Here is a 24,576-nt window from a genome sequence, read left to right on the forward strand (position 1 = left end):
GTGCAAATAGCGGGATTGAGCGGGAGCCGTATGCCTGCAAAGCTAACACATCGCACTATGGCCGGAGGTTCTTGGGCTAGACCTCAGGCATGGCTTGAGAAGGCTGGGCTAGCTCGTCCGGCATAGGCCGAGATGGTTGAATGGCTCACCTTCAATGTTCCAGCGTTGATGGAGTCGTACCCACCAAGCTCCACTTATTGTCAAGGTGTTTATGAGCAGGGAACGCAAAGAGCTAGAGGTGGAACTTCCTACGGAAGTGAGAAACCTGCGAGGAGTCAAAACCGGCCTCGTGCGTAAAACGCGCGTAATGGGCCTGACAGTCTGGCACACTGTTGTATATAACATGCTGGAGATGCACCTGGCTAACGATAATATGACGTTGATCAGATCCGCAATATCATCCCAATTAATTCGTTTGCCAACCCTGTCATACGAGGCGAGCCACTCCGCAAGTCATCGCCTCCTATCTGGCTGGAAATGGCGGTGTACCTAGACGGAAACCCGCGCTGTGCGCGGAATTCTTTGAAGTCATTGCACGTGGTGACGGGCCTACCGCCAAGACTAGAGTGCGGTGGCAGAGTCCTGCTTCGAGTTTTTCGTTTCGACGCGTACCCAGCACCTTCAGCTAATGTGACGAGGTGTGTTGGAGTCGTCGAGCGACCGCCAGAAACGCCGCAGCAGCAACGAGAGCTCTCCTGGATGGGCCAACTGGCCGCGAGACACGCGATGATGACGGCACTTTCCCAGTAACCTTCTCATTCCTTGCATCAGAAACTCAGTGCGCTTCCGCTCTGTGAAGAAGGATGACTAGCGAAGCTGTGTATGTGGGTCCCTTAATGGCGAACTGCACCTCCACCGCGGGTTAGCGCCGCATTACACTATCTTGGGGATCGGCTCATGTATGGAGAATGCTTAACGTTTGCTTCACCCCCAGCCCACGGACGGCTCGGCATTGCACTTCTTCAGGGTCCCTGCACACAAGGACACGATTATGGGGGAACTAGCCCTTAACAGCTTCGGTGCAAAATTGGTCATCTCTGCGCTTCTTAATTATTTAATAAACAACGATGACGACCGCGGCAGCACTGGCATGAGCGCGTTCACGCGGTAGCGCCAAGGTGCGTGAACGAGCCAGCTGTGGAAGACGATGACGATGCTGGAGCCAGTTGTGATGATGATAGTTTTGTTATCACACGGACACTATCATGGGGAAGGTAGCCCTAAACACCTTCGCTGTTAAACGTAGAGTGAACGAGAAGGTAATTTGCAGCAGGTCGGGATAGAACCTATATGTCATCATCAGGAGCGCGCTGCTCTACCTATTCAGGTACAATGGCGCCTTAAACAGCTGGGGTTGAAACAGATTAAACAGCTTGAGTTGGGCTCGTAGAGGCCGATAATTTGAATAAAAAATAATTGCTCGCTACACTGGGGCAGCCACAAGTTTTCATGGATGCTGCTAGTTGTCGTTCATATTTTGAATTACCATCAGGCGGAATGCTCCTAGACATTTGAGTATGCATACAAAAGAAGGTTTCTTCGAAAACCTTCACAACCACACAAAAAGCACCAGCTACACTTTGTATAGAATAGTTCGCAACTATTTAACGGGCATTATATACCTCATCTCCTGTCTGCTACAATCTCGCAACGTATACTTCTACTTGTCAGCAAACTGTATGGACGACGTCTAGGATCCATATAGTGACGTGGAAATTTTTCCCTGACGGATACAGATCTCAAGTAAGTTTTCTTTTTTTCAGGTACACAGGGATATGAGGTGCGCACATGGAATGATCACATTCGCCGATATGTACCTCGTTGTAGGGCAATATTTAAACTACATACTTCACAATTGTTTTCTCCTTTCACGCACAACTGCACACATGATTGAGAAATCCTCTGCTATAACCGTAGCAAAACAGCTGAAAATAGAACTCAAGTTGAAATAAATATCCACATGGAACACACGGCTCCGAATAAACTACATTCTACCTTGCAAAAATTCGTTTTTAATAAGGTGTGTGCACATAGAAGTTCTTTCAGTCATGTTTCAAAGAATGTAAGGAATATAGTGTAAGGAAAATAATTTAGCTCTTGGAACCCGCCCGAAGATGCGAACAGCTACTGTTGATAGCAGCTGTGGCCTTTGGGATGGATGGATAGATGGGTGTTATGAGTCTCCCCACCCTTCCCCCCTTTGAAAAGGGGTGGTGGGTTTCGCCACTAAGCTCTTGTCCTTATTTTATATAATGTATTACCTATATTTAAAGAAGAAACACTGAAGGAATTCCCAGTATTAAACTTTCTCAACCACTATTGGGAACTTTGTTTTTGTAGTCTTCAGTTGTTTGTGGTCTCCTTACATTTCTGCCACCAAACCACCAATTGCATTTTACTAATCTCAAGTGCGGGAACGTACACTTTTCCCCTGATATCCCAGAACAGAAAGGCTTCAAGGAGGCCAGACGAATCTAAACCGACCGCTGGTAAGGTATCTTCACATTCTTATAAAACACGTTCCATCATTTGCCTATGCCTGCTGTGTTTGCTTAGTGAATATGGTGTTGGGCTGCTACACACGAGCTCGCAGGACCGAATTCCCGCCATGGCGGCCGCATCGATGGGGCTAAACGCGAAAACAGCCGAGTACTTAGATTTAGGTGCACGTTAGCGAACCTCAGGCTGTCCAAATTTCCGTATCCGCCCCTTCCTACCCCCTACTACTCACTACGGCATGCATCATAATCAAATCATGGTTTTGACACGTAAAACCACAGAATGTGCTTTTTTAATCGTTTCCCTAGCTTTACCGCAGCAACCATATACGTATTGTTGCTGGGTGCACCTCGCCTTATAGCTATGCATTCTAATGCAGCCTGATGTCGTTTTGAAAAGTAAAGAGCTTCCCTCGGGCTTTCCTGATTTAGCTTTTACCTCTCAGGTAGGTTTCTCATAGTATGTTTCTTTTCCATGGCCGCGACGCAGCAGATTGTCGTAGCCTGTTTGACATTGCATTTGACATTCTTTGTAGCGACCTTGCTTAATACACTGGTCGCAGACTTACTGGTAAGCTTCCTACTTCTTTTCCCCCACTCTTTGTGAATGTTATTCCTGTACAAGTACCTGAAGGATCTCGAAACTAATCCACTTTCTTTCATATTCTGTAGTATTTCTGCAAAATCCATTTTGCTCGCAGCTTCCCGGGCTTCACAACTTGTCCAGCCCAAATCACCCTGTACAGCTTCATTTGTAGTCTTCCCGTAAGCGGCGAATGCGAGGCGTCCCCTGGACCTTCGATTGCCATCGAGTCCTGATTCTACCCCTGACTTCAAGCAAAGAACCGCATTTCAGCGTGGAAGTGCTGGAAGTGCTTTCGACATGTTACGGAGGACTTCGTACCTATTGTATCTCCATAGGGCACTGCGTTTCGTGTGACCGCGTTTGTCTTCCATTGTGCTATTATTGTTTTTTACAGAGTTTCCAAATATATATTGCCTTCGTTTATCAACACACAAAGATAGTTGTATTCTTTTACCCGCAGTATTTCAGGGCTCTTTATTGATACTGTATGTTCTATGTTTTGTGTGTGCAATACGAATATAAGGTGAGTATGAGGTACCATGCAGGTACCATGCAGGTACCATGCGCATGTACCATGCGTCTGCCGCCGTTGTCGGCGCATGAAAGAGTGTAAAAATGTCGGATTTCACTTTAAGTACAACCTAAAGCATTTTTATTTCAGTTTCGTGTTTTCTTTTTGCATCCGATGTATTTTTTTTTATTAGGTGGAGTTGCCGCAAAAGACAGGTACTAAAGCAAATAGCAAGAGGCGTAAAACAAATTGACACAGCCAGCCCTCTTTCATGAAAGTACTAGAGAAATGAATGGGTGCACTTGCCCGTTAGCTAATGGGTAAAGTCCTCCAGGATTCTTCGCTTTAGTTTGTTTTGCACTATCAATTTCTTTCGAAGTTTCATATGGGTAACGCTTTGTTTCTCGTTACCTTCAACGTTGTGGTGGGCAACCTGTACACGCATGGTGCATCTCGTCTTCTACTTTAAAATGTCTTTTTCTTCGGCGTCACGAATAGGTATCGCAGTGTTCCCTACACAAGCTTCATTGACGGTGCAGGTGGAGACTTCAGGCGGCTGTCACCGCCAATACCTGCTGCTGGCAGCGGTGTGGCTATTGTTGTTACGGCTAATCTGAATATGCCAGCCGGGACCAGGACGAATCTTCCCGATTAAGGCCAATGAATTTTTCCTTTCGCACTGTGATTTGCAATGCTAGAATTGTACTGGTGCTCTTTATCTCTGTCCATGAGAAGACGAGGGTAATCGACCAGGTCGGCTACAAAAGCTTAGAACAAATTCGGCGTCGATAATTCCTATCTTTGAGAAGACCACGTCATGGTTCGTTTCCCACACTAATGCGATCGCAGTAAATACAACACCGGGACGATTAGGTGTCGTCTGCAGATTAAATATTTATGTCACAATACAAAGTTAAAACGGCACAGAACGATGCCGCAGCACATGGAGTAGGACCACCAGGGATCCATGGTTATGCTTTACAACTACTACCGCCTGCTTTGAAAACTGGTCGGTAAAACGTGCCCGAATCAAACATCGCTCTTGTGTTTTCTCTCCACCAGGAGACGTTTGAAGACGGACACGTGAATTTTCGTCGGAAATATTATATTTTGTAAAACTTTATGCAAAATGCATAAAATTATAAAACGAATGCAAATTCGTCCAACTTATCTGAAATATCAGGATTTCGCGATCGCATGGCGCGCATACCATCGCGATCAAAGACAATTTGGGTGTGATACCCCGGTTTCAGTGGGGTCATTTGCACTAACTATGGAGGAAGCCAAGCGCGATCAAAAAAAATTCATCCCCATGGGGCAAGATCGGGACGAAAAGTGCTCCGCGAATAGGAGTCATGCCTGCATAGCGAGATTCATGAGACCAGCACCATTATGGGACCTCAGCATTTGCAAGAAATTTCGCATTCCAATAAATAGTTTCTATAATGCGTGCCTCTGTTAGTTTATACAATCCCTACTTGAAAGCGAAAGTACAATTTGCAAGATTACGGGAAATGATATTGTTCGAAAGTGGTGCTAGTAGGGATTTAGTTAAGCAGGCATAGTTTCAATAGTCTTAGTTCTAATTTTGCAAATACATATATGGCCAAAGCTAGTAAAAATAACATTTAGCAAATACTATTTACTGCCAATTTGAAATTTTTCTTTCTGGTAATGTCCCCTTAACCGCCAGGGGAAAACAGCAGGCGCCTCGCAATAGAGATTGTCAAGTGTTTCGCAAAGAATGAAACATCTTTCATAATTGTGCCTGCCAGTGAAGTTGTGTGCTGCTCGATACATATTTCTCATTTATTATCAAGCAAGCTGATACCTGACGGAACGTTAACTATGATGTATTGTGTGGATTGCGTTCGTTCATGTTACCGCGCCATAGCGCAGCATGTTTTGGGCGCAGAGGCCTAATCGCGGTGAAATTGCTGGCGAACTGCGCGCACGCATACCGCCACCTTCCATCTCTCTTTCATCCGTGCATGCCGTACCGTAGCAGGATCGCAAAACAATTGCTGCTGTCCGCCCGCCAAAGCGACTAGCCGCTAAACCTGCTCACCTGTTTTGGTGGGGAACCACGTGTCCTCTCCCCCGGCGGCACTGGCCGACCGCAGAAGCTGGAGCTCGGAGAAAAGCTTTCGGACGGCGAAATGATAGGTACCTTATTACGATTCTCTCGGTAATTGCTCTTGTTCCCCAGCCTTGCCGAAAGTCCTGGACGCGAGGCGGATGCACACCCATTCGCTGCTCCCGTTCTGGAGGCTACGCCAAGGAGACGCGGCTCACTTCACTTGAGCGGTCGTACTGCGCCGGGTAGCCCTCGGAGGCTACACCAAGCTCAGTGAATGTTGCCCTGGTGGTGCGGCAGTTGGAAGCCGTCCTCCCCTGTTACGGCGTGTTACAGCGTTCATTTATATTGTTGCGCCACGCTTGATTTGCGGGAGCCCTGGTTCATGTGAACGACACAAGAAGGGTGCAGCAGTTGGTCAACGCCAAAGTAGCAGTTGAAAAAACGCCTTCCATGCACTCTGGGCTGCTTCTCCTTACGGCACTCAGTCTCATTCCCAGTGGCAACGGAACGAGCGTCAGCTCCGGGCCCACGTAGCATACGCGGCTGGCCTGATCGTACCTCGCAGGGCTCGGGTCCTTGAACACGCACGGTGATCTGGGTCATTCCCGTCTGAGGGCCGCGAAACAGAGACCACAGTATGAAAGACTAGTTTTAATGTGTCAAGGGTAGGCGAAATTAATTTTAATAACAAGGATGGCTCAGCGGCCTAAGCAGGAGGAACGAAACTGGTCATGATTATAAAACTCAGGATTAGCTGGAGCCTTAGACGAAACATAAAAAAATAAACAATTACTTCGCATTCATAGCCACTGTGCTGTACAATAGTACTTTGCAGTAATGCACCGTTGGCTAGGGTGGCGTACAGAAGGATATCATAAATTTAAGACAACAAAACCATAATATCGCTGCTGTAATTTTCATGCAATTATTTCTATTATTTCTAATGATATCTGCACAGTATATCTGCCTATCTGCGCTGGTAAGCTGCTGAAAACATCACGTCATTATACAGAGTGTTCTTGAGTGTTATGTGCAACATCGAAATCAATAATCTTATAACAATGGTTACTTGCCGTCTAGGACAACAAGCCCGGTAAGCTTTACCTCGTGGCGTACCGGTGACCGTTGACTTGACTACCCTACGTCATCCACCATAACCAGTCGGGACTGTGTAATCAAAATCTGCAATTTCTGAAAACCTTTTAAAGATGTACCCCGCAGAATGTAGCTCCCTGCATTGAGCGTAGTGATCAGTTATATTTCGATAGATTGGTCTGTAATTTTTAATTGTTATCAGGCGGTTCAGAAATCACCGACACCAACACGCATGCCGGAGTCGCTACTTACTGACAGTTTTTGGCTGAGCTACATGTAATACTAAAACTCAAACCACAGGAAAACGAGAAACATTCCCATTAATACTGAGCGAAGTTTGACCAGTTGGATAACATTTGTGAGAACGAAAATATTCTGTTTATAAGAAGTTAAATAATAACGACATAAGATCTCTTTTTGCATTTATGTTCATGTTTCATAATATCACAGCTGCAGCACGTGTACCAAGCTCGGAAACATTGCCAGAAACAGTACTATTCTTGAATTTTCAGTTCAACCGTTCTAGATAACTCCGCGCTCCGATTCATTGTAGAGGACAGGACAAAGCTCCATAGTTTAAACAGCGGCTTATGGTCGTTGAGGATATCTAAATTTGTGAGTGTGCCTGAAAGAAGGCGAGTATTTCTTCTACAAGTGTGCTTGCAAAACAGTTACAAAAATGCACCAGATGCGCCAACGTTCACTTTATTGGACAGAGCTTTCGTATGGAGGGCTCCGTAAGCTTTGTGAAATGAAAATGCCTCCTTCAAGGTTTGCCTTGTTTATTATCATGACCGTTGGAACTGATACTGTCACTATATATGATCTGAAGAGCGTAAGTCTTCCTGATATGGAATTAAATATTTAAGTGCTTTTGATTCAAAGGATAAATGAAAATGCGAATAACAGGCTGATGTGTAGCTACCTGTGAAACATATGGTCATCTGACTAAATCGCAGTGATCGGATTAGCAAACTTAAGTGGCGACGGACACCTTCGGATTAATTCCTAAATGTGGAAATATAAATAAAGCACACTTCCTGTACCCTTGAGAAATTTACGTTTGCTATCTGTTGACCATCTAAATTGTCAATGCGGTCTGTTGTAGTTCAAGAAAAGGACATTAGATATTGCCTTGGGAATGGTGACAATGTCTCTTCCTCGAACTTAACATTACATCTACGCTTTTATTCGCAGTTAAAGCATTGCGCTTTTTGTGCACTTCTTTACATTAGGGGCCGCATAACGTAAAACTATTACAATATGTTCTTATTTAAATCTCCTGACGTCAAATTTGCGTAACCGCTGACGCAAGCATTGGGTGGTTACCCGCAGGGCTTTCTGAACAAACCAATGAAATGTTCCCCTTGTTACAGGAGGTCACTTTTGTTTGCTTGAAAAACGAATAACATTGCCTGCACTGAGCGGTTTGCCTTATCTAATTGGCACACAAGAGGCGAGGAGCATGCTCAAGTGTGAGAGGGATTCGATGGGGCCGAGCCACTGCACTGAATATCGATAACCGGATGAAGAGGGTGGTGCCGGCGACTGCGATTGGTCCGCTTTCTCTTACTCAGCTTGCTGTGGCTCGTCTACAATCGCGGCGGCATGCAACGAAAGCTTAAGAATTACGCTAAAATGGATCCTCAGCAAAGAATTGTTGGCAGAACGAGGTCGTAAACGTGCCGAAAGTGCTCGAAAACGTTTCACGGCTACGCAAAAAGATTTATTACACGCAAATAAACCCATGCTCTCCGGCAGGGGCGAGTAGCCAGTGCCAGAGTGATCGGCAGCAGCCATCTTTTATTCATTTCGGAACAAGGGCAGCCTGCGGCTATTTCGAAGAAAATTCAGTTTTGTTCGGCATATTAATGCATCTTTATCGCCTACGCGTCACTTTGACGCGGTAAGTTTTTGCGGTTTTGTGACGTCGCGTGAGAGGCAGGTGAAGTGGGTGCAGCCCGAAATCTTTTGACCAATAGCCGAGGAATAATGGCTAAATGCGTTGAATCAGAAATAACTATTTTTGTTTTCTTCGGTCAAATTATGCATAATCAGTGTATAGACGTCATATCAGATGGGGAGCTATTGCGGTTTTTGTGACGTTGCGTGACAGACAGGCGAAGTGGGGGTGGTCCAAAAAAGTGTTTGACCAGTCGCGGTGGGCTGATTGCAGAATCGCAATAAAAAAGTTTGGAATAATTTTAGGTCATAGCGCCCTACGCTTCTTTATGTTTTTCGACCCCTACCAACAAGAGTCAGCATGTTTAAGGCAGTTGCAAACAAATTAAACAATGAATTAACACCTAATTAAAAACGAAATACAAATACGGAATTTAGGGAAGATAACTCACGCTGCCATGACGCCCAGGGTCCCGTTATGCGGAGGGTTTTACCTACACTATAGCTATTGTATTTACAAGGGAGAATGTTGCCACGTCACTACAAGGAATATCATCATAGAGTTAAAAATTAGCGCAACAACAATGAAAAACATTCCTGCAGGTTTCGACAAAACCATTCCTATGCACGCCTGTAATACTGGACACAGGGTGTATAAAAACATGAAATCCTACTGCGACATCGGTAGACTGACCTCTTGTTGAGGTCTACGTAACATTAACTATGTTCGCCTTGGCATAAAATGGTTAGTATAAATGATGTAAGCGCTCTCCAGCGAAAGGTTTCTGCTTTATTGACGTGTGAATGCAATAGATCTGGCATGCAGGGTCTGTAAAATTAAGCTTTATGGTTTTCTCAAAATTAGGCACTGGGAGGCACGCGAAGACCACCCGTGCAAGGAAGTCATGGGGCCAGAGGGATACAAAGTGAGATAATAATTATTGATGTCAGCAGCCCAATTAACTAAAATTGAATAATATGGTTTTTGTTGGCCACATTTTGCATTGAAAAATTAGGCAGTCGTGTTTCTACACTGTATCAGTTGGAAGTATTCTTCTAACGTGCCTCTCCGACATATCCGACACCAAATATTTATTGCCGTTTGCGTCATTACGTATACAAGAGAGTTAGGATTGGCGCAAAGCTCCTCCCTGACGTGACGCGGCTGTGGCGTGCGGTGCTTAGTCTGACAACGGGGCGGAGGCATTGGCGAAGATAACTGTTTCCTTTCCCCTCTTGGCTGGCGAAATCAATATATCCAGTGCCTACTTTTAACCGAACCATGTAGCTTAAGATAAAACACCCATTATGTATATATATATATATATACATATATATATATATATATATATATATATATATATATATATATATATATATATATATATATATATATATACATATACACATATATACATATGTATATACATATGTATATACATATACACTTGGTTCCATTTCTAATGCAGGTAATTACATCGCCTAGCCCTGTCGTTTGCGTGGGAACTCTGAAAGCTGTTCTTCTGAAACTCTGAAGCAAACTTCTGCTTTTTTAGGTGTAGCTCACGTGCCAACGCAAGTTGTCGTGGCGCTTCTTTTGGTCAAAGGCAGCAGGCATTACATAAGACCCTCTCGCTTATAAAATTTTGTAGACTTGAAGTAAATGTAAACGGCTAATCACCACTATAAAACCCATTAGGTCATTCTTGCACAAGCTATTCGTAAAAGTAGTTTCGCTTAGGACCAGCAGCTGGACCCTTCCTAGCGCATTATAGGAAGGGTCCACGTTCCTATCATGCGATAGGAATGTGGACTCGTTCGTGGACTCGTTCGATAGGAACTGAACTCGTTCGGTTCGACGTCTATCGCGGAAATTACCTAGCCACCTTTGCCATTTCCAGGTCAATGTCAAGGATCACTGTTAAGCTTTACCTATAAAAAAATATGGTGCAAACGATGACGCGATCTGTTCTACAGGAATGCGGGAATGTTATACAAGATCGCGCGCATATCGTCGAGCTAAACAACACAAAACGATAATATCGAATTACTGCTGCGGATAAGAGATATAAGAGAGATTAGATAAGAGAGATAAGATAAGATACTGGAGCGAACCGGGGCGCCGATTTGATAAGCGTTGGTTATCGCTGTAACATTCTCCTCATTTTTGTAATATCTTCCCTCATAGTTTATTATCATAAAGAGTGCGGCCACAGTAAGATAAACCATGAAGTTGATGTATGGTAGCAGTGCGGATTTCTGAGCAGTGTGAAGAAACGGTCACGATATATTTGTATGTGGCGATAGCAGTAACGCTGCGTGCTGTGCCACGAAACCTGCTATAGACTGCAATCTACTGTTCTTGTTTTTTTTTTGTGAATGCGTAAGCTTTTCTACGCCTACGCAATGACATATTTCTCTGGAATGCACTGGCTCCCGCGCCCTGTACAATGGCTCATAAACTTGCAAGCAAGCAAAAACAATGCAACGGCTGATACCCACATTAGACAGGAACTACAAGCGTTCAGCAAAATACAGTTATGAGTGAATACATTCATTGAAATTACCTATACAACACGCCGGACAGCATATGTTTCAAGCAAGAACAAAACAAGCATCTGAACCATCAATAAAGCATGTCATACCCTCGTCAGGAATTGTAGTGGTGGGTTTGGAACAGTTTCGCCAGCATACAGCTTCATAAGGACCAATAAGAGTTGAAAAGGGTTTGATCATGTTCGATAAGGTTCATAACGACCAATGAGAGTGGATAACGATTTCTGCTGGTCGAATCAAGTTTCATAGCATTAATAATGATAACAGGCTTCGTGAAGATGAGCAAATGGCACAATGCTAACGCATACTTAACGCCCAGAGGAGTTCCTGCGTGAATTTTTTTCTTCTGTGCTTACTTATGTCCTATATAACAGTAAAAGTCATTGGACAAGACATTTGATGCGGTTGTCTCCTTTAAATATTCACTTTATCGTGAACATTCCTGAGTATTACTAACATACCTTCTTTTTTCCTAGACGTATTGAAAATTTGATGTTTATAACGCCTTGATATTGGCATTACACCCTATTTAGCACCTGGCCACCCATGACAGAATCTGGACCCGTTACCGCAGTTATGAAAGCAGCACTAACGGAGATAAGCACGTGTGCATTTACCTCGAAGCAAGGAATCAGGGGCACTCAAATTATTTCTTCACTAAGCATTACGAGGTTGGTCGCACGTGGTAAGTATGTTCATACAGCTGCGTTGATAAGGCATGTCCCCTACAGATAACTTTTGTATCTTTGTTTGAAATCGCGCAGTTAAATCGCTCTTTTCATCTCGCAAGAACGTCTGAAAGCACGATCACTGACATGATCTGTATGTACGTTTATTCTCGGCGGCACGACTGGAACAGTGCGCTATCCTTTGTCACCTTTACGTATAAATGATCACGTCATGACACCTCCGGCTATCCTCCCTTCTATCTTCTGTATGGGCGCGAGCCAACGCTCCCTTTGGACACCTTCTACCGACTCCGGCCGAACTGCCGACTGAAGACGCTCGCGAAACTATCGCTACAGAAGAAAAGGCACGTCACGTTTTCCGTCTTCGCCCCTCTGCTTTGCAGACACGGCATATGTTATTGGTCATCACCGGCACCGCGACGCCTACTTCAGTGCGGATAACCTAGCCCTTCTGTGGTCCCCGTCTCTCAGCGTAGGCCTTTCTGAAGGACGTCTTCCGGGATACTCTGGCCCTTATCGTGTCCTGTCTTAAGTCTCAGTACGGCGATGAGTATTCCTTAAACGTTTACCACGAGGCGACCCCCCCTCCCCTATTCATTAGCGCCTATACCGATGTCGACGCAGTGCTGACGCCGGCTGTTGACGAGTCAACACAAGACCCCTCTACCTGAACCTGACAACTTGAACTAATTGTAGAAAATTGCCAACATCGAATGCTATCTTGGGAACAGCTTTGAGCTCGGGTGCCCAGATTGCTACGCGCTTGCGCCATATGCAGGGGCAGAGGGGCAACATAGGAGGCGGAGTTAGAAGGACGCGATAACAAGGGCGTGCTTCGCCGACCCATACAACGATTGTGAATGGCCGCAACCAAGTAATCAGATTCCCTAGTCTAGTCTCCTAGGGAAGACGGCGGTATTTAAATGGGAGACCTTTGGAGCAGAGAGACGTGCTCACGTGTCCTGATGTGGACTCAGGCATTTGATATGATCATACATGGAGCGGGCTTCCGTAATAGGGGCCCGTATAAATGACGTAAAATAAACCAATTTCCATCCTTCCTACTACCGGATGTACTCGTCAATCGGCTTTTTGTGTTGCTGGCCGAAACGCCACCTCGAGCCCTAATAGATGCGATAAGTGACAGACGTTACTTGTGACATAGCGTCGATCGATCCTCCCTCATCTCCTAGGTACTCAGACGTCGTGCTCTTGGCACACTCCAAGCCATATCTTTTAGCCACCTGAGAGCAATGTCAAAAAGAAGCCAATGGCGGCGGGGGGGGGGGGGGGGGGGGAGAGGAAAGAAACATTGTAAAGATTGTCCTTTCTACTATCTTGGCAGTGCTGCAGCTCACTGTCGAATGCTTGTCAACGTATTTTAATTCATATATTTTCCCATGGCAATACTTATACTTCAAGACATGCAGCCGGGTTACCAAGAGAAATGATGGTTTGTTTGCGAAATTCCTCTTAAGTGTGAATTTGCCTCTATTGAATTTAGGAGAAATTAAACAGAAAAATTATTTCAGAAAAAGCAGGGGAATTTCAGGATCTATAATAAAAGAATGTTTTAACAAACTGAAGAAATTAACACGCGAAAAGTTAGGAACATAAAAGAAACCTCAGATGTGCGCGACAAGCGTTGGAATGAGAAATCGAGGCGCAGGGAATGAGGGGGAGATACGCTTCGGCATTGCGGGAGGGTGGGCAGCTCTGCCCCACCCCGACCTGCGAAGAAATCTTTCGAGCCTCTCCCCTCCGTAGTCGGCGCATAAGTCCTCAGGACAAGATGTAGTCTACCCTAAGAAACAAGCCATCTGTCTTCAGAAAGTTGCTTCCATTTCGAACAAGAACCAAGAACAATATGGCTCTTGTGATGTCGCCAGGGTTGCCTAACTCGGAAGCCGCCGTGCCAGCTCCTGGGTGCTGCCATGGCTACTTAGCTTGTGGGCGCGAATAAAGAAGCATTCAGCCTTTCAAGAAAGCAAGCCTGGACATTCTCGTAGGCTGTGCATAACACGAGCCCGCCAAAGAAAATATGCATTGCCTGCAAGCTGGGTAGGAAGCTTAGTCTGGGAATCACATGTTTTATTGATTGCGAGGGTAACAGATGCTCTCCGATGGCTTTTGTCCAGGTTCTTTATGATTTCCATACGCTGAGTGTAAATTGGGGCACCTCCTGATTCCAGGATTCTTTGAGCAGTTGGTTGCTTTAGTCCATTAATTTTTTTATTGCAACTTCTTGGCTGCCGTTAAAAGGTGATCATTCGTGTTTGTAAACTATATGGTCCCCTTACAAAGCGATGTATTAAGCAATTCCTTCGACACTGCACGAACATCACAAGAAAATATAAGCGTTTCTCAGGCTCCTAAGTTCTGCTTCAATTTCTTGCCTAAACTTATAGGATGGTTCATTTATTTCATTTAACATGACAGATTACCCTAATTACATTCACACTGTTTGTCAGCAGTGCAGGCGTCCATAGAGTATAAACATTAACACTGGTGTATGCACACCTGCGTTTAACAAGAAGTAGTATTTAGCAAATTGAAGTTTCGTAAAATGTGTACTTCAACACTTATGTTTCTTGCAGAGTTTAGTTCTGTGACATCATTTTAATATGAGCGTATTTATTTCAGGAGGAGTCGGCAGTTGTATGGAACAATAGCTGAAGGCAGAGATGGACCCATATTAGTAGTTACAAGCAAACAAGGTAAAGGTAAAACAGTGCGCCTCATCACTGCGTCGTTCACGTGGAACTGCAGAACTTGAGTGTATCACCGCAGAATGTAACTTTAAACTGAAGTAAAGTGCACGTAAGTAGGCACAGATAAAATTAGCAGTGCACAATTTATATCTATAAAAATTCTTAACACATCAAGCTTTATTTCAGCTTTTGTATCATAAACGCGCTGTAGCTATTGAATTCTGCATGCACCTGGACGTTCCAAAGCGTTGCGAAGAGTAGCGAAGATATACGCAACGATGCTGCATTGCCAGCACAAAGCATATGTCCAAGGCTGGACAATGTGTTTTTTTTTTTGCTAAATCCTGAATTTAGCTTCTTGTAGCTTGCGTTTAAACGTGCTTTGTTAGCTTTCGTAATGTTTGGTGGAGGTGTGGAGTATTGTACAATCCTAGAGTTGCGCAGCTGGACGCGACCCATCATAATGACCGCTCATAACAGTACGAGGCCCATCATCACCTTCACCCCGAACCATAGCGTCATGTGCACGCTCTATGAGTGTAATCCCACCATTATTACCGCAATGGGGATCACAGCCTGCAAAACTGGTTGCGATCGTAGAAGCGGGCGAGAAAAAATTAAATTATAGGGTTTTACGTGCCAAAACGACGATCTAATTTTGAGGCGCGCCATAGTGGGGGACTCCTGAATACCTTGGACCACCTGAAGTTCTTTATCGTATACTTAAATCTCAGTACACGGGCGTTTTTGCATTTCACCCCCATCGAAATTCGGCCGCCGTGGCCGAGCGAGCTAGTCGACACAGCGAACCAAATCACAACACCAAGTTCCACAACCTAATTTTTACAGCGAAGCGATATATGGCAAACCGATTGGTCCGTCCGTCGATTCGCCTGTCTCCTGTACGCCGAAAACTCCTCCATTGCAGCCCCATGCGTATGCGAGAGATTGGCTACGCCAGTAGTGACGTCGCTACTCTCCGTCGGAGCACTTTATCTCCAGCTTCAAAATGGGTAGGCGCGCATCATACCTACTCCGGAGCAACAGGTAGCTTTTGATCAGCAACTCCGGGAGCACAATCGTGAATGAGCTCGTTGATGTGCTGTTGCTGCAGGCCGGGCACGAGAACAGGCAAGTGCAGCCATGCGCAAGCAGCAACTGCGTTCCGAGGATCCGACAGCATAGCAAGCCGTCGTTTATTGAATCATCGAGATTAACCCAGTGATAAACAACGGGGCAGTACGTTTCAGCTACGCTGGTTAACCATCTATACGGAGTGCTTGGGTGGTAATCTTTTTTATTTGACGCAGTCGCCAACATCCAGAGCTGGACGGCATTTAAGGCAACTGTAGCAGTCTTTGCCGTCTTGTGGTTCATAAGCAACGAGTGTTACCGTGTCTGCGTTGTCGCGCGTGGCATCCCGGTGAAAAGTTTCCAAGTTATCACCAAGATAGCGTAGACATGCCCAAACATGTCGATCCATCAAATCGTGAGGCGGGAAAGATCACATATGTGCTAAGCAACATTGATGAGGACGCATTTGTAATGTCTATCACGAATAGTTTTCACCTGCCCTAGAACCTACTGATTTTCGTCATACCTATGACGAGCTCCGTCAACAATGCCTAGTCAACCGTCTCCCTCATGTGCCAGAAAGGTTAGTGTGTTGTTCGACTCCCTACGTTGTACGACCCCTCTCTTCTCTGGCGTATCAAAACGATTGTGCGTTAGGATGTACCGTTGCGAGTTTTCAGTAATTTTCCTCACGTAGGATGCAAGCTAGTCCCTCAATCCGGCAATGCGATAGGTGGTACTGAAGAAGGTGACGGAGGCATTTTGCTCGACCATACACCTTAAGTAACAACTTCGCCGACGTACAACGGAGTCACTTACAATGACTAGAGAGGTAATAAGGATTAATAAGGAGGCTGTCATTAGTTCAAGCCATTAAACCCTGACGCACCATCGACACTCTGTCCATATGATCTTTCTGGAGTATACCTAGGCATGACGCGCACATTTGTACCACCGCCATTCACATGACGACTCACCAAAGCCTGTCTACAGCCACCCGTTGCCTTACGCTTCCCATGGCGAGTTGCTATCTAACCTAGATATTCAACCAACACATGACCACCGCTCGCCTTCTCCCCATCGTCGCTTGCTCTCCCTATGCCTTCACGTCTTTCTATATATGACACGCAAATGTAGCTCAATTTCCGGCTCAAAAGCTGTGCTATTATCTCGAAGCTCAAGCCCTTCTGTATCTCTGAAATATGTTGTCAAAGTTTCTCTGGAAGGTGTTCCCTACATTTGCTCTCATTGCTACAAGAGCAGTTACAGAAGCGTCTCTGTAATTGCCGATTAACTCTGCCGTTCGGTTGGAAACTTCATAGCGCTTGGTCCATTTCTTCACAAGACCAAAGTACAGCTCATAGAGCCTGTTGTTGCGCGCAACGCCAGACACGGGATTCAAGGAGTGCTTTGTACAGTAAAGTTAATCGTGCTTTCCTACTATTCTCACAATCATACTTTATGTTGTAATTTTTATTCCCTTCAACTAGCAGTGATTCACTGCTCACGTCCAAATATCGACTTCTCTTCAATTCGCTATGTGACGTCGCAAAATTAAGTGATGCCGGCATCACTTGTGTGTGATTCCCTCCCTTTACGAAGCCAAATTCATCTAAATTGACACTGACGCATCTTCCCTGGCATTCTTTATCTGTTCCAACGTGTCTGATTCTACTTTAGTCTTCGTGATTTCCACTTCATTAGTTCACTGATACTGGCCACCATTACGAACCTCCATGCTTGTGCCACTGACCTATTTATTTTGCAGCCAGTTTCTGTTCCAGCTTACTTTCCTTCGAATGTAATCTGTTGATTAAGTGGGGTCTTTTGAAGCTTTCACCGCTTTTATAATTTTGTTTGCTTATTAGAGAACAAAGTTCTCTCCCACAGCTCCCTAAATTTATATCTATCGATATACGTCTTTCATCACGCCATCGTCAACTGGTTGGACCTGGCGCAATGCCGAGCTTTCTCCAGCTCCTTAACAAATTTTGTTCTGCTTATAACTGCCACAGAACTTCCCTGGGCAAACCGTCGACTCTAGGCAACGAGATTGATAGTGGGACTTATCTCTCGCTGCGGCAGCGACCATACCGTGTATCGCTGACAGAACGGCGAGTCATACGTGATGACGTAGGGCAACATGCCGACACATGGCGTCGTTCTGCCGCCAAACAGTCGAAACGTGTCTAGATGGAGCGCCACCGCAAAGCTTCACTGTAGTGACGCCACATGAAGCCTTCCAGTGGTGGCAGTATGATGTGACGCTACATTGGCTCAATACTAATCGCATTACGTCGGTATTCATCGCGAGATGGATACCACCGCAATATTTTTGTCACAAAGGGCGACCTACTGATTTAGACTATTTAAGCGCCCACCACTTGAATATACCACTTGCCGCTACGAGAAACTTTCTCTTGACGGCCCAATGACCATGATTTGCCAAGCTACGTGATTCGCCACTGTACGCAGGATCCTAGGTCTTGTATCCTAGGTCCTAGGATGCACCTAATATCCTAGATGTGTCTTGGATGCATTGTTTTCATACCTCTCAGAAATTGGCCTGTCCAGAAAGTTTTAACTATGGTAGATTTGTTTATATAGGAAGGCTTGAATTGTCACCATTTTCTAATTTGCGAAATTACTTATTCGCACAGCTTGTTTTTCCCACTTTTCTCTGGAGTGTTCCATTTTCATATTCTCTCCTATGCAGAGTAGCATGTCCTTGATCATATGCAGGCCGCAAACATTTGTGCCTACCAAAAGAAGAGCTTTGCTCTCTTCTCATGCTCGCAGCTATGTTTGCTTAGTAAACTTTATTTTTACCGAGAAACTAAACGTAGCACAAGAAGCAAATCTAGCTTCCGTGTAGCGCTTCGCACAATCGTATGTTGTAACTTTTTTCTCAGGAACACCGGGCGTGAGGTTTACTTTGGTTTTCTGGCATCCAGTGGAACACTGCGCCGTTTTTACTGTGATGCACAGAGGTAAGAACAAGTCGATGTCATCGCTTGAGATCGCTCACAAATTTATCTAGTAGACCGGGCGAGATCTTTCTTAGCGCATACGCTAATAGAACTTTAAGGCACAAACATTATTTTGACATTCTTTTACACCACTCCGGCACTGATCGAAATGTTGTTGGTGGAAATAAGAGTTATTGCTTCTTTACGTGGTCTCAATTGACAAATAGAAGCCAAATTAGCGGTCCTACGCGCATACTTGTAATAGAATTACGAATATATCTTTAACGACCTGGGCAGTGCTGCCGTAGCCATCTGAAACGACTAGTTGAATATGCGATAACGGTAGCTGAAACAACTACCTTGCTTAAAATTTATTTATTTATTTACTTCTTTATTTATTTATTTATTTAGTTTAACGTCTTATGAAGCGAGGGTCTCAGCAGGGCACGCCTACTTCACAGGTAGCACCGGAACTATCTAACCTTAAGAAAATAACAATAAAACATAATGTAGCTTCATACTATTCTGCTTGTGTTCTTGCCTATACATATATATGTGTCTACGTTTCTAACCGTTTTCCCTTAAAATGACATAACTTGGCAGTACATCATCCAATGCGTACAACATTGTGCTGCTGAGCTGAGAACATCCGGTTCCAAACCAATCGTCGATCCAACTCAGGTCACAACACTGGGTATATGCCACTCTTGATAGAAGATTTTGACGCCAAAAGGGGTCACTGGGTTTGTGGCACTGGACAGCGCGGCTGTTTAACGAACCTTTTTGTCACCAACTTGAGTCAGTCATTGTATGCCAAGGGGTAGCGGTTCTTAAAAAAAAGGCATTTAATCTTTATGCAGTGCTGGACGAAATAACACCCGCAGCACATAATGTTCCCACATTTTCTTTTGCATACATATTCACAAATGTGTCACGTAGACTTCGCGGCGGTGCTCCTAGATGGCGCAGGGGGACCAACGGGAATAAAACCCTCAATGTCTATAAGCAGCGCCAACCAATTCCCTCCTCCTCCACTCATTGCCCCGCTCCGCGCGGCGTCGACAGTGGCATCGCCTATGCCGACCTTGCCGCTGCAGACGACGGCTAAGACGCTAGTGGAGGCAATCCGCAGAAAACTTTGTTCCAGACTTGCGGAGGAGTTTTTGAGGAAAGATTTGGCTTCGTCTCTCAGTAACTGCCCCAATAATGCCGTGTTGTAAGTGCGCAATGGAATAGACAAAAGGACCATTAGTTAAGGTGTAAATCGTCCACAAGTTGAGAGTTCGTGTTGGCGAAGCGCGCCGCATAACCGCGGTGTGCTCAAACACGCGCGAAACACCAGAGTTTCAATTTCTGACTGCTGAAAGTATGTGAACGTCGTTTTGTAGATTCACTCACGTCCCTGCAGAATACTTTTGTTTGGCCAGCGCGTGAAATATTCTCTTGGGCCCAGCAATGCCCAGCGACTGTGCATCTTCCGCTCTGAGTCTTTTACAGATATGTGTAGCTGATTCACTGGTTCTGGCGGCAATGAACAACGTTTTCACACGTAAACGGTAATAATAATGTAAACAAAGTACCGGTACTTTTCGCAGCACATGTAACCATTTCTTATTTACTTTTGCTATTACGGTGCAAGAGGCTAGAATTTGATGCCATGAACGAAAGGCATGGTAAAAATGAACAGAGATTTGAAAAATAATCCCCCCCCCCCCCACTTAGCATCAGTAATACCTTAGCTGATGCTCTAGTTTTAGATATGTATAGCGCGGGAGTCTGTGTTCTTTTGCGTTGTAAGTTTTCGCTGGGAATCAGTGTCCTTATCAATCGAACACGACAGACAACAGAGAAAATTCATTCTTTGGTTCTACGTGCCAACCCCACAATCTGATTGTGAGCCACGCCGTAGTGGGGGCGCTGGTATTGATTTTGGCTAGCTGGGGTCGTTTAACATGCCCCCAAAGCACATGACACGGATGTTTCTGTATTGCGCCACCATAGAACTGCGACCACCGCGGCCGCGATTTGATGCTGCGATCTCGTGTTTAGCAGCACCACATCATAGCCGTTAAGGCACGTGGTGGGTCCCGGCACAGAGAGAACAATAAGGTTGTAGAACTAGACAGTCCTCAAATGTGTTTAATGAAGGTTCTTACCGCGGTCTTGCAGATAAGGAACGTATACAGCACAAATACACACCGTCCCATGAGCTCTCAGGCTCGCACTAGCAATAAAACCCGAAAGAAAAGGAAAGATCAATTAGCAAAGCGAATTTCAACAGATGCACTAATTATTGTCAGTGAAGTGGGCTGCCAACTTACATAACTGCTCTACGCGCAGCTTCGACGGCAACTCATACCGCACTTATTAATCAACAACGGCGAAATTATTCGTCGCAAGGGATCGAAGGCAACATCCGGTGCATGTGAAGCCTGCGATAGCCATTGACTTAATCGGACTGATAAAAACCTTAAGATTAAGCAGTAAAACTGTTCGTCGTTAGGTGGTCCTTTGCGGCATTCCTCTGCTATGATAACCGTGTACACAAAACGTCCGAGTAGCCGCTGCTCATCTCTCCAATACCGAGGACGCGTCCTGCCGCAGCCGGGATCGAGGCAAAATGCAAGAGGCCCGTGGGCTATGCTTCGTTGGTGTTGCGTAATTTCGTTTCGCACGGCGGGGTGCTTTTGTCACCGCAACAATAGATGTTTCTTTTAGAAGTACCGCTCCCGAAGGGCACATGTAAGCGGTAACACGGGCTTCAGGAGAGCACCTGAGATTATAAGATTAAGGTGATATAACGCAGGACCGCACGGAGTGTTCGCGCAAAAAATTGGTTGTCCGCGACGCTACAGAGGACAGCCGATCTTATGCCGCCCTGGAATGCACAGGTCTCGGCGAGCCCCAACCCAAGGACCAGACCTGGTTCGAGCTTTGGTGTTCTCGTTGCCGCTTTGGTGTTGTTCAGGCGTCGCCAGTAATACGAAATAATGACATGTTGTTACAAATAGTAATCAAAATCTATGAAAGAAATACAATAACGTCCAGGCACCAACATGTGACGCAGCGCTACCGCATCCGTGCGGAGTGAATTAAAAAACGCCAACGAGGAATTTACCGGCCGTTGTACTGTACGGTCAAAGTGTACGTTAAGCATCCCCACGTGACCTAAATAATGTTATCCGGAACCATCCACTACGACTTCACTTACAGCCACAGTCCCTTCGGAACGTTAAATATGTTAAACGCTGCAAACCAAATTAACACGTTCGGGCGGCATTGAAGCTGACCGACTGCATTCGTAAGCGTTAGTCAGCCTTACAATAACGTGGACATTATACTAACTTCCGGTGGAGCTGAAAAAAAATTGCCTGAATAAACTCGCTTCTCTGTCACACGCCCGCTGCAGGTGTGAGCACTTTCGTGGCAGAACTGTTATGAAACAAAGCGAGCACCTTCGAAAATAGTCAACTTAAGCGCGCTAAAAACCACGCAAAGGATGGATACATATGCAAGCACTTTTTTTAAAGAGGCATGCGGGAACTAGGTTCAAAATAATCGGTAGTGAAGAACCGTGGCACTTCACAATGCCATGCGCTTTTTGCAATCTCCTTGCAGTCAGCCCACCCGATGCTTTGCGTCTACAATTTTCATTGTGTGTTGCGCTCGCCAGATGGTCAAGAAAAAAAAAGCCTCTCGCACTCGCCTTGTCGGTTGCGGCAACCAAGCGCGAAGCAGTGCGATATCACAATGAAGTTCTCGTCCCGAACACACTTGAGTTGGTCCGCTAACGCACTCGATCATTCACCTTGCGCATACTTTGGTCGCGCTGGGTCGACAATGGCGGTCGGAGCGTGCTGGAAAGAAAAAAAACATACAAGTGCGCAGCGCGTGCTTCCACATGACACGGATTGGCCAATGGGGGAGCCGAGGAGGCTGGGGCGACAGGAGGAGGCGAGGAGTAAGCGCCGAGGATAGCAGAGTGGCGGAAAGATATAAGAATGGCGCTACTTTGGTAGATTAAGGGGCTTTAAAAGAAACGCTCGAGTGAATCCGGGCTGCGTACATGCATATCTAAGTAAGTTTCTACAGGGCTTCAATTAAAATGGCATTCGTGCAACGTTTGTCATCAGATGGGTTCCGCCGAAACGCTTTCATTTGCACGTGCCAAAGAAACAGGATTACTATCAAATTATAATATTCAGCTAGAAATATGTATAGCACACCCGTAGGGCTTGGCAATTAGAGTACACCAGCAAAAAGATGAACTAAAACAAAATCACCTCTCCTCCCAGTCCATGAGGATGGTCGAACAGTGAATTTGTGAGAGTTACAGGGAGTGTTACACCATTACACCATGCAAATCAGATTTCGCAAGCAGTATATATCATAAATCATTTATTTCACCACTGTTTCACCTCATTTTCGCTTTTACTTACTTCGCATGATGAGCATGCTTTAGGAGTGCTTTTCTTTTGCGGCTCTCCCCATCTTTATTTATATATTTTTTTTTTGCGCGTGAGGTTTCTGCTTGTGTTTTGCTGTATTTTTTTCTCGCGTGCAGGTTGCTCCGCCCCTTTTATGCGCGCCAGTAATGGGAACAAGTCTTAGCGGATTAGTTGGACGATTGAAGTGGCTGCCGGCAGTTCTTCCTGGAAAAAGAAGAGGCGGCAGCTAGCGCGCTCTTAGTGTCGCGTTTCAATCGCTGGAGACTCTTCGTTGGCCGGAAACCGCCAGCATAACGCTTGTTTCTTTCGAGGCAGCATTAAACTAATCCTCTATAAACGCGATGCCCATCTGGCGCGATTGCCGAAAACACACCCTGTGACAAACGTATAAGATTCGCGCCAGTGCAGCCCCTTTCCACCTGTTGAGCTCTTCTTTTCCTCTCGCCCTAGGTCACGTGGCCCATTTTTAGCGGAGTCTCACAACGACGGCACAGGGTACGCACAAACAGCTTCGCTGTAAAAAGAACAAGTATTTATTAAGCTCATGTGAAAACAAGTACGGTTGAACGTAACTTCAAAGGAATCAATGGTCGCATATTAGTTGCACTACTCAGCGGAGTAGCGCGAAGTAGGACAGAGGTGATCTGAAGTGAAGGCGCTAAAATGACGGAGGACAAAGAAGAAACACACACACACGCACACACAGGGCGCCCTGTGTGTGTGTGTTTCTTCTTTGTCCTCCGTCATTCTAGCGCCTTCACTTCAGATCATGCTTAACCAACACGCCCAACTATCCATCCTTAGGACAGAGGGGCACGCAAAGGACGAAGACGAGTGCTTACTGCCAACTGAAACTTTATTGTTAGATAGGGAAATTTATATCGAAAGTAGATTAAAAACGAGATGAGAAAATGCGACGTAAGACAGTTAATATGGCATGCGAGTTAAACAGATAACACGTCGAAGCGGCTAGAATGGCACGTGAAGATTGTACATGCATAAGTAAGCCGTCCCGGGCCTTAATGCAAAGGGAGTTGAAATTTCCGGCCAACGTTGCAACGAACGGTGGGTGATGATGGTACCTCTGTTTTACGTCGCACTTTCGAATCTTTTTTTATGGCGATATCAATTGTATGGAGACTCAAGATGAATTTCTGCCGTCGCCGTGATGCTCCATATAGAGTCCAAGGGCGATAACATCGTCCCCGCGCGTCGTATGCTGTACGTGGGATCGCCAGCGTGCGAGCATGAGCCGACGATGGCGGCTCTATCTGGCGAGCGCAAGGAAGGAAAGCAGGAAGGAAGCGCGCCGTCTGCCTTCGCGCGCAAAGCACCAGCAGAGGGGAAGGACGATGCGTTCCACTTGGTGGCTGCTGCTTATGGCGCGGCAGCGCGGGCCCTATCTTGAAAGCGGTCTGCTACGGGAAGCAAGTATAGGCTGAGGGCCGATAGCTTCG

At 45.5% G+C, this 24,576-nt stretch overlaps 1 protein-coding gene across 14 annotated transcripts in view; it reads left to right on the forward strand.

Annotated features, from left to right (window-relative positions):
* The window catches only part of LOC126534369 (uncharacterized), a 110,163-nt gene that overhangs the window by 58,715 nt on the left and 26,872 nt on the right, over positions 1-24,576 (forward strand). For 3 of the 14 annotated variants that reach the window (XM_055072835.1, XM_055072834.2, XM_055072839.2), the window contains 4 exons: positions 2,449-2,489; positions 11,762-11,913; positions 14,561-14,634; positions 18,615-18,692. In XM_055072835.1, the coding sequence (XP_054928810.1) occupies positions 2,449-2,489; positions 11,762-11,913; positions 14,561-14,634; positions 18,615-18,692 (345 nt within the window). Of the gene's footprint in view, positions 1-2,448; positions 2,490-7,375; positions 7,606-11,761; positions 11,914-14,560; positions 14,641-18,614; positions 18,693-24,576 lie in introns of those variants that run through there. The other 11 variants (XR_011895692.1, XR_011895693.1, XR_008613310.1 and 8 more) reach the window with 8 other exon arrangements.

Source organism: Dermacentor andersoni, chromosome 7 (genome assembly GCF_023375885.2).
Source record: "Dermacentor andersoni chromosome 7, qqDerAnde1_hic_scaffold, whole genome shotgun sequence".
Taxonomy (NCBI): Eukaryota; Metazoa; Arthropoda; class Arachnida; order Ixodida; family Ixodidae; genus Dermacentor; species Dermacentor andersoni.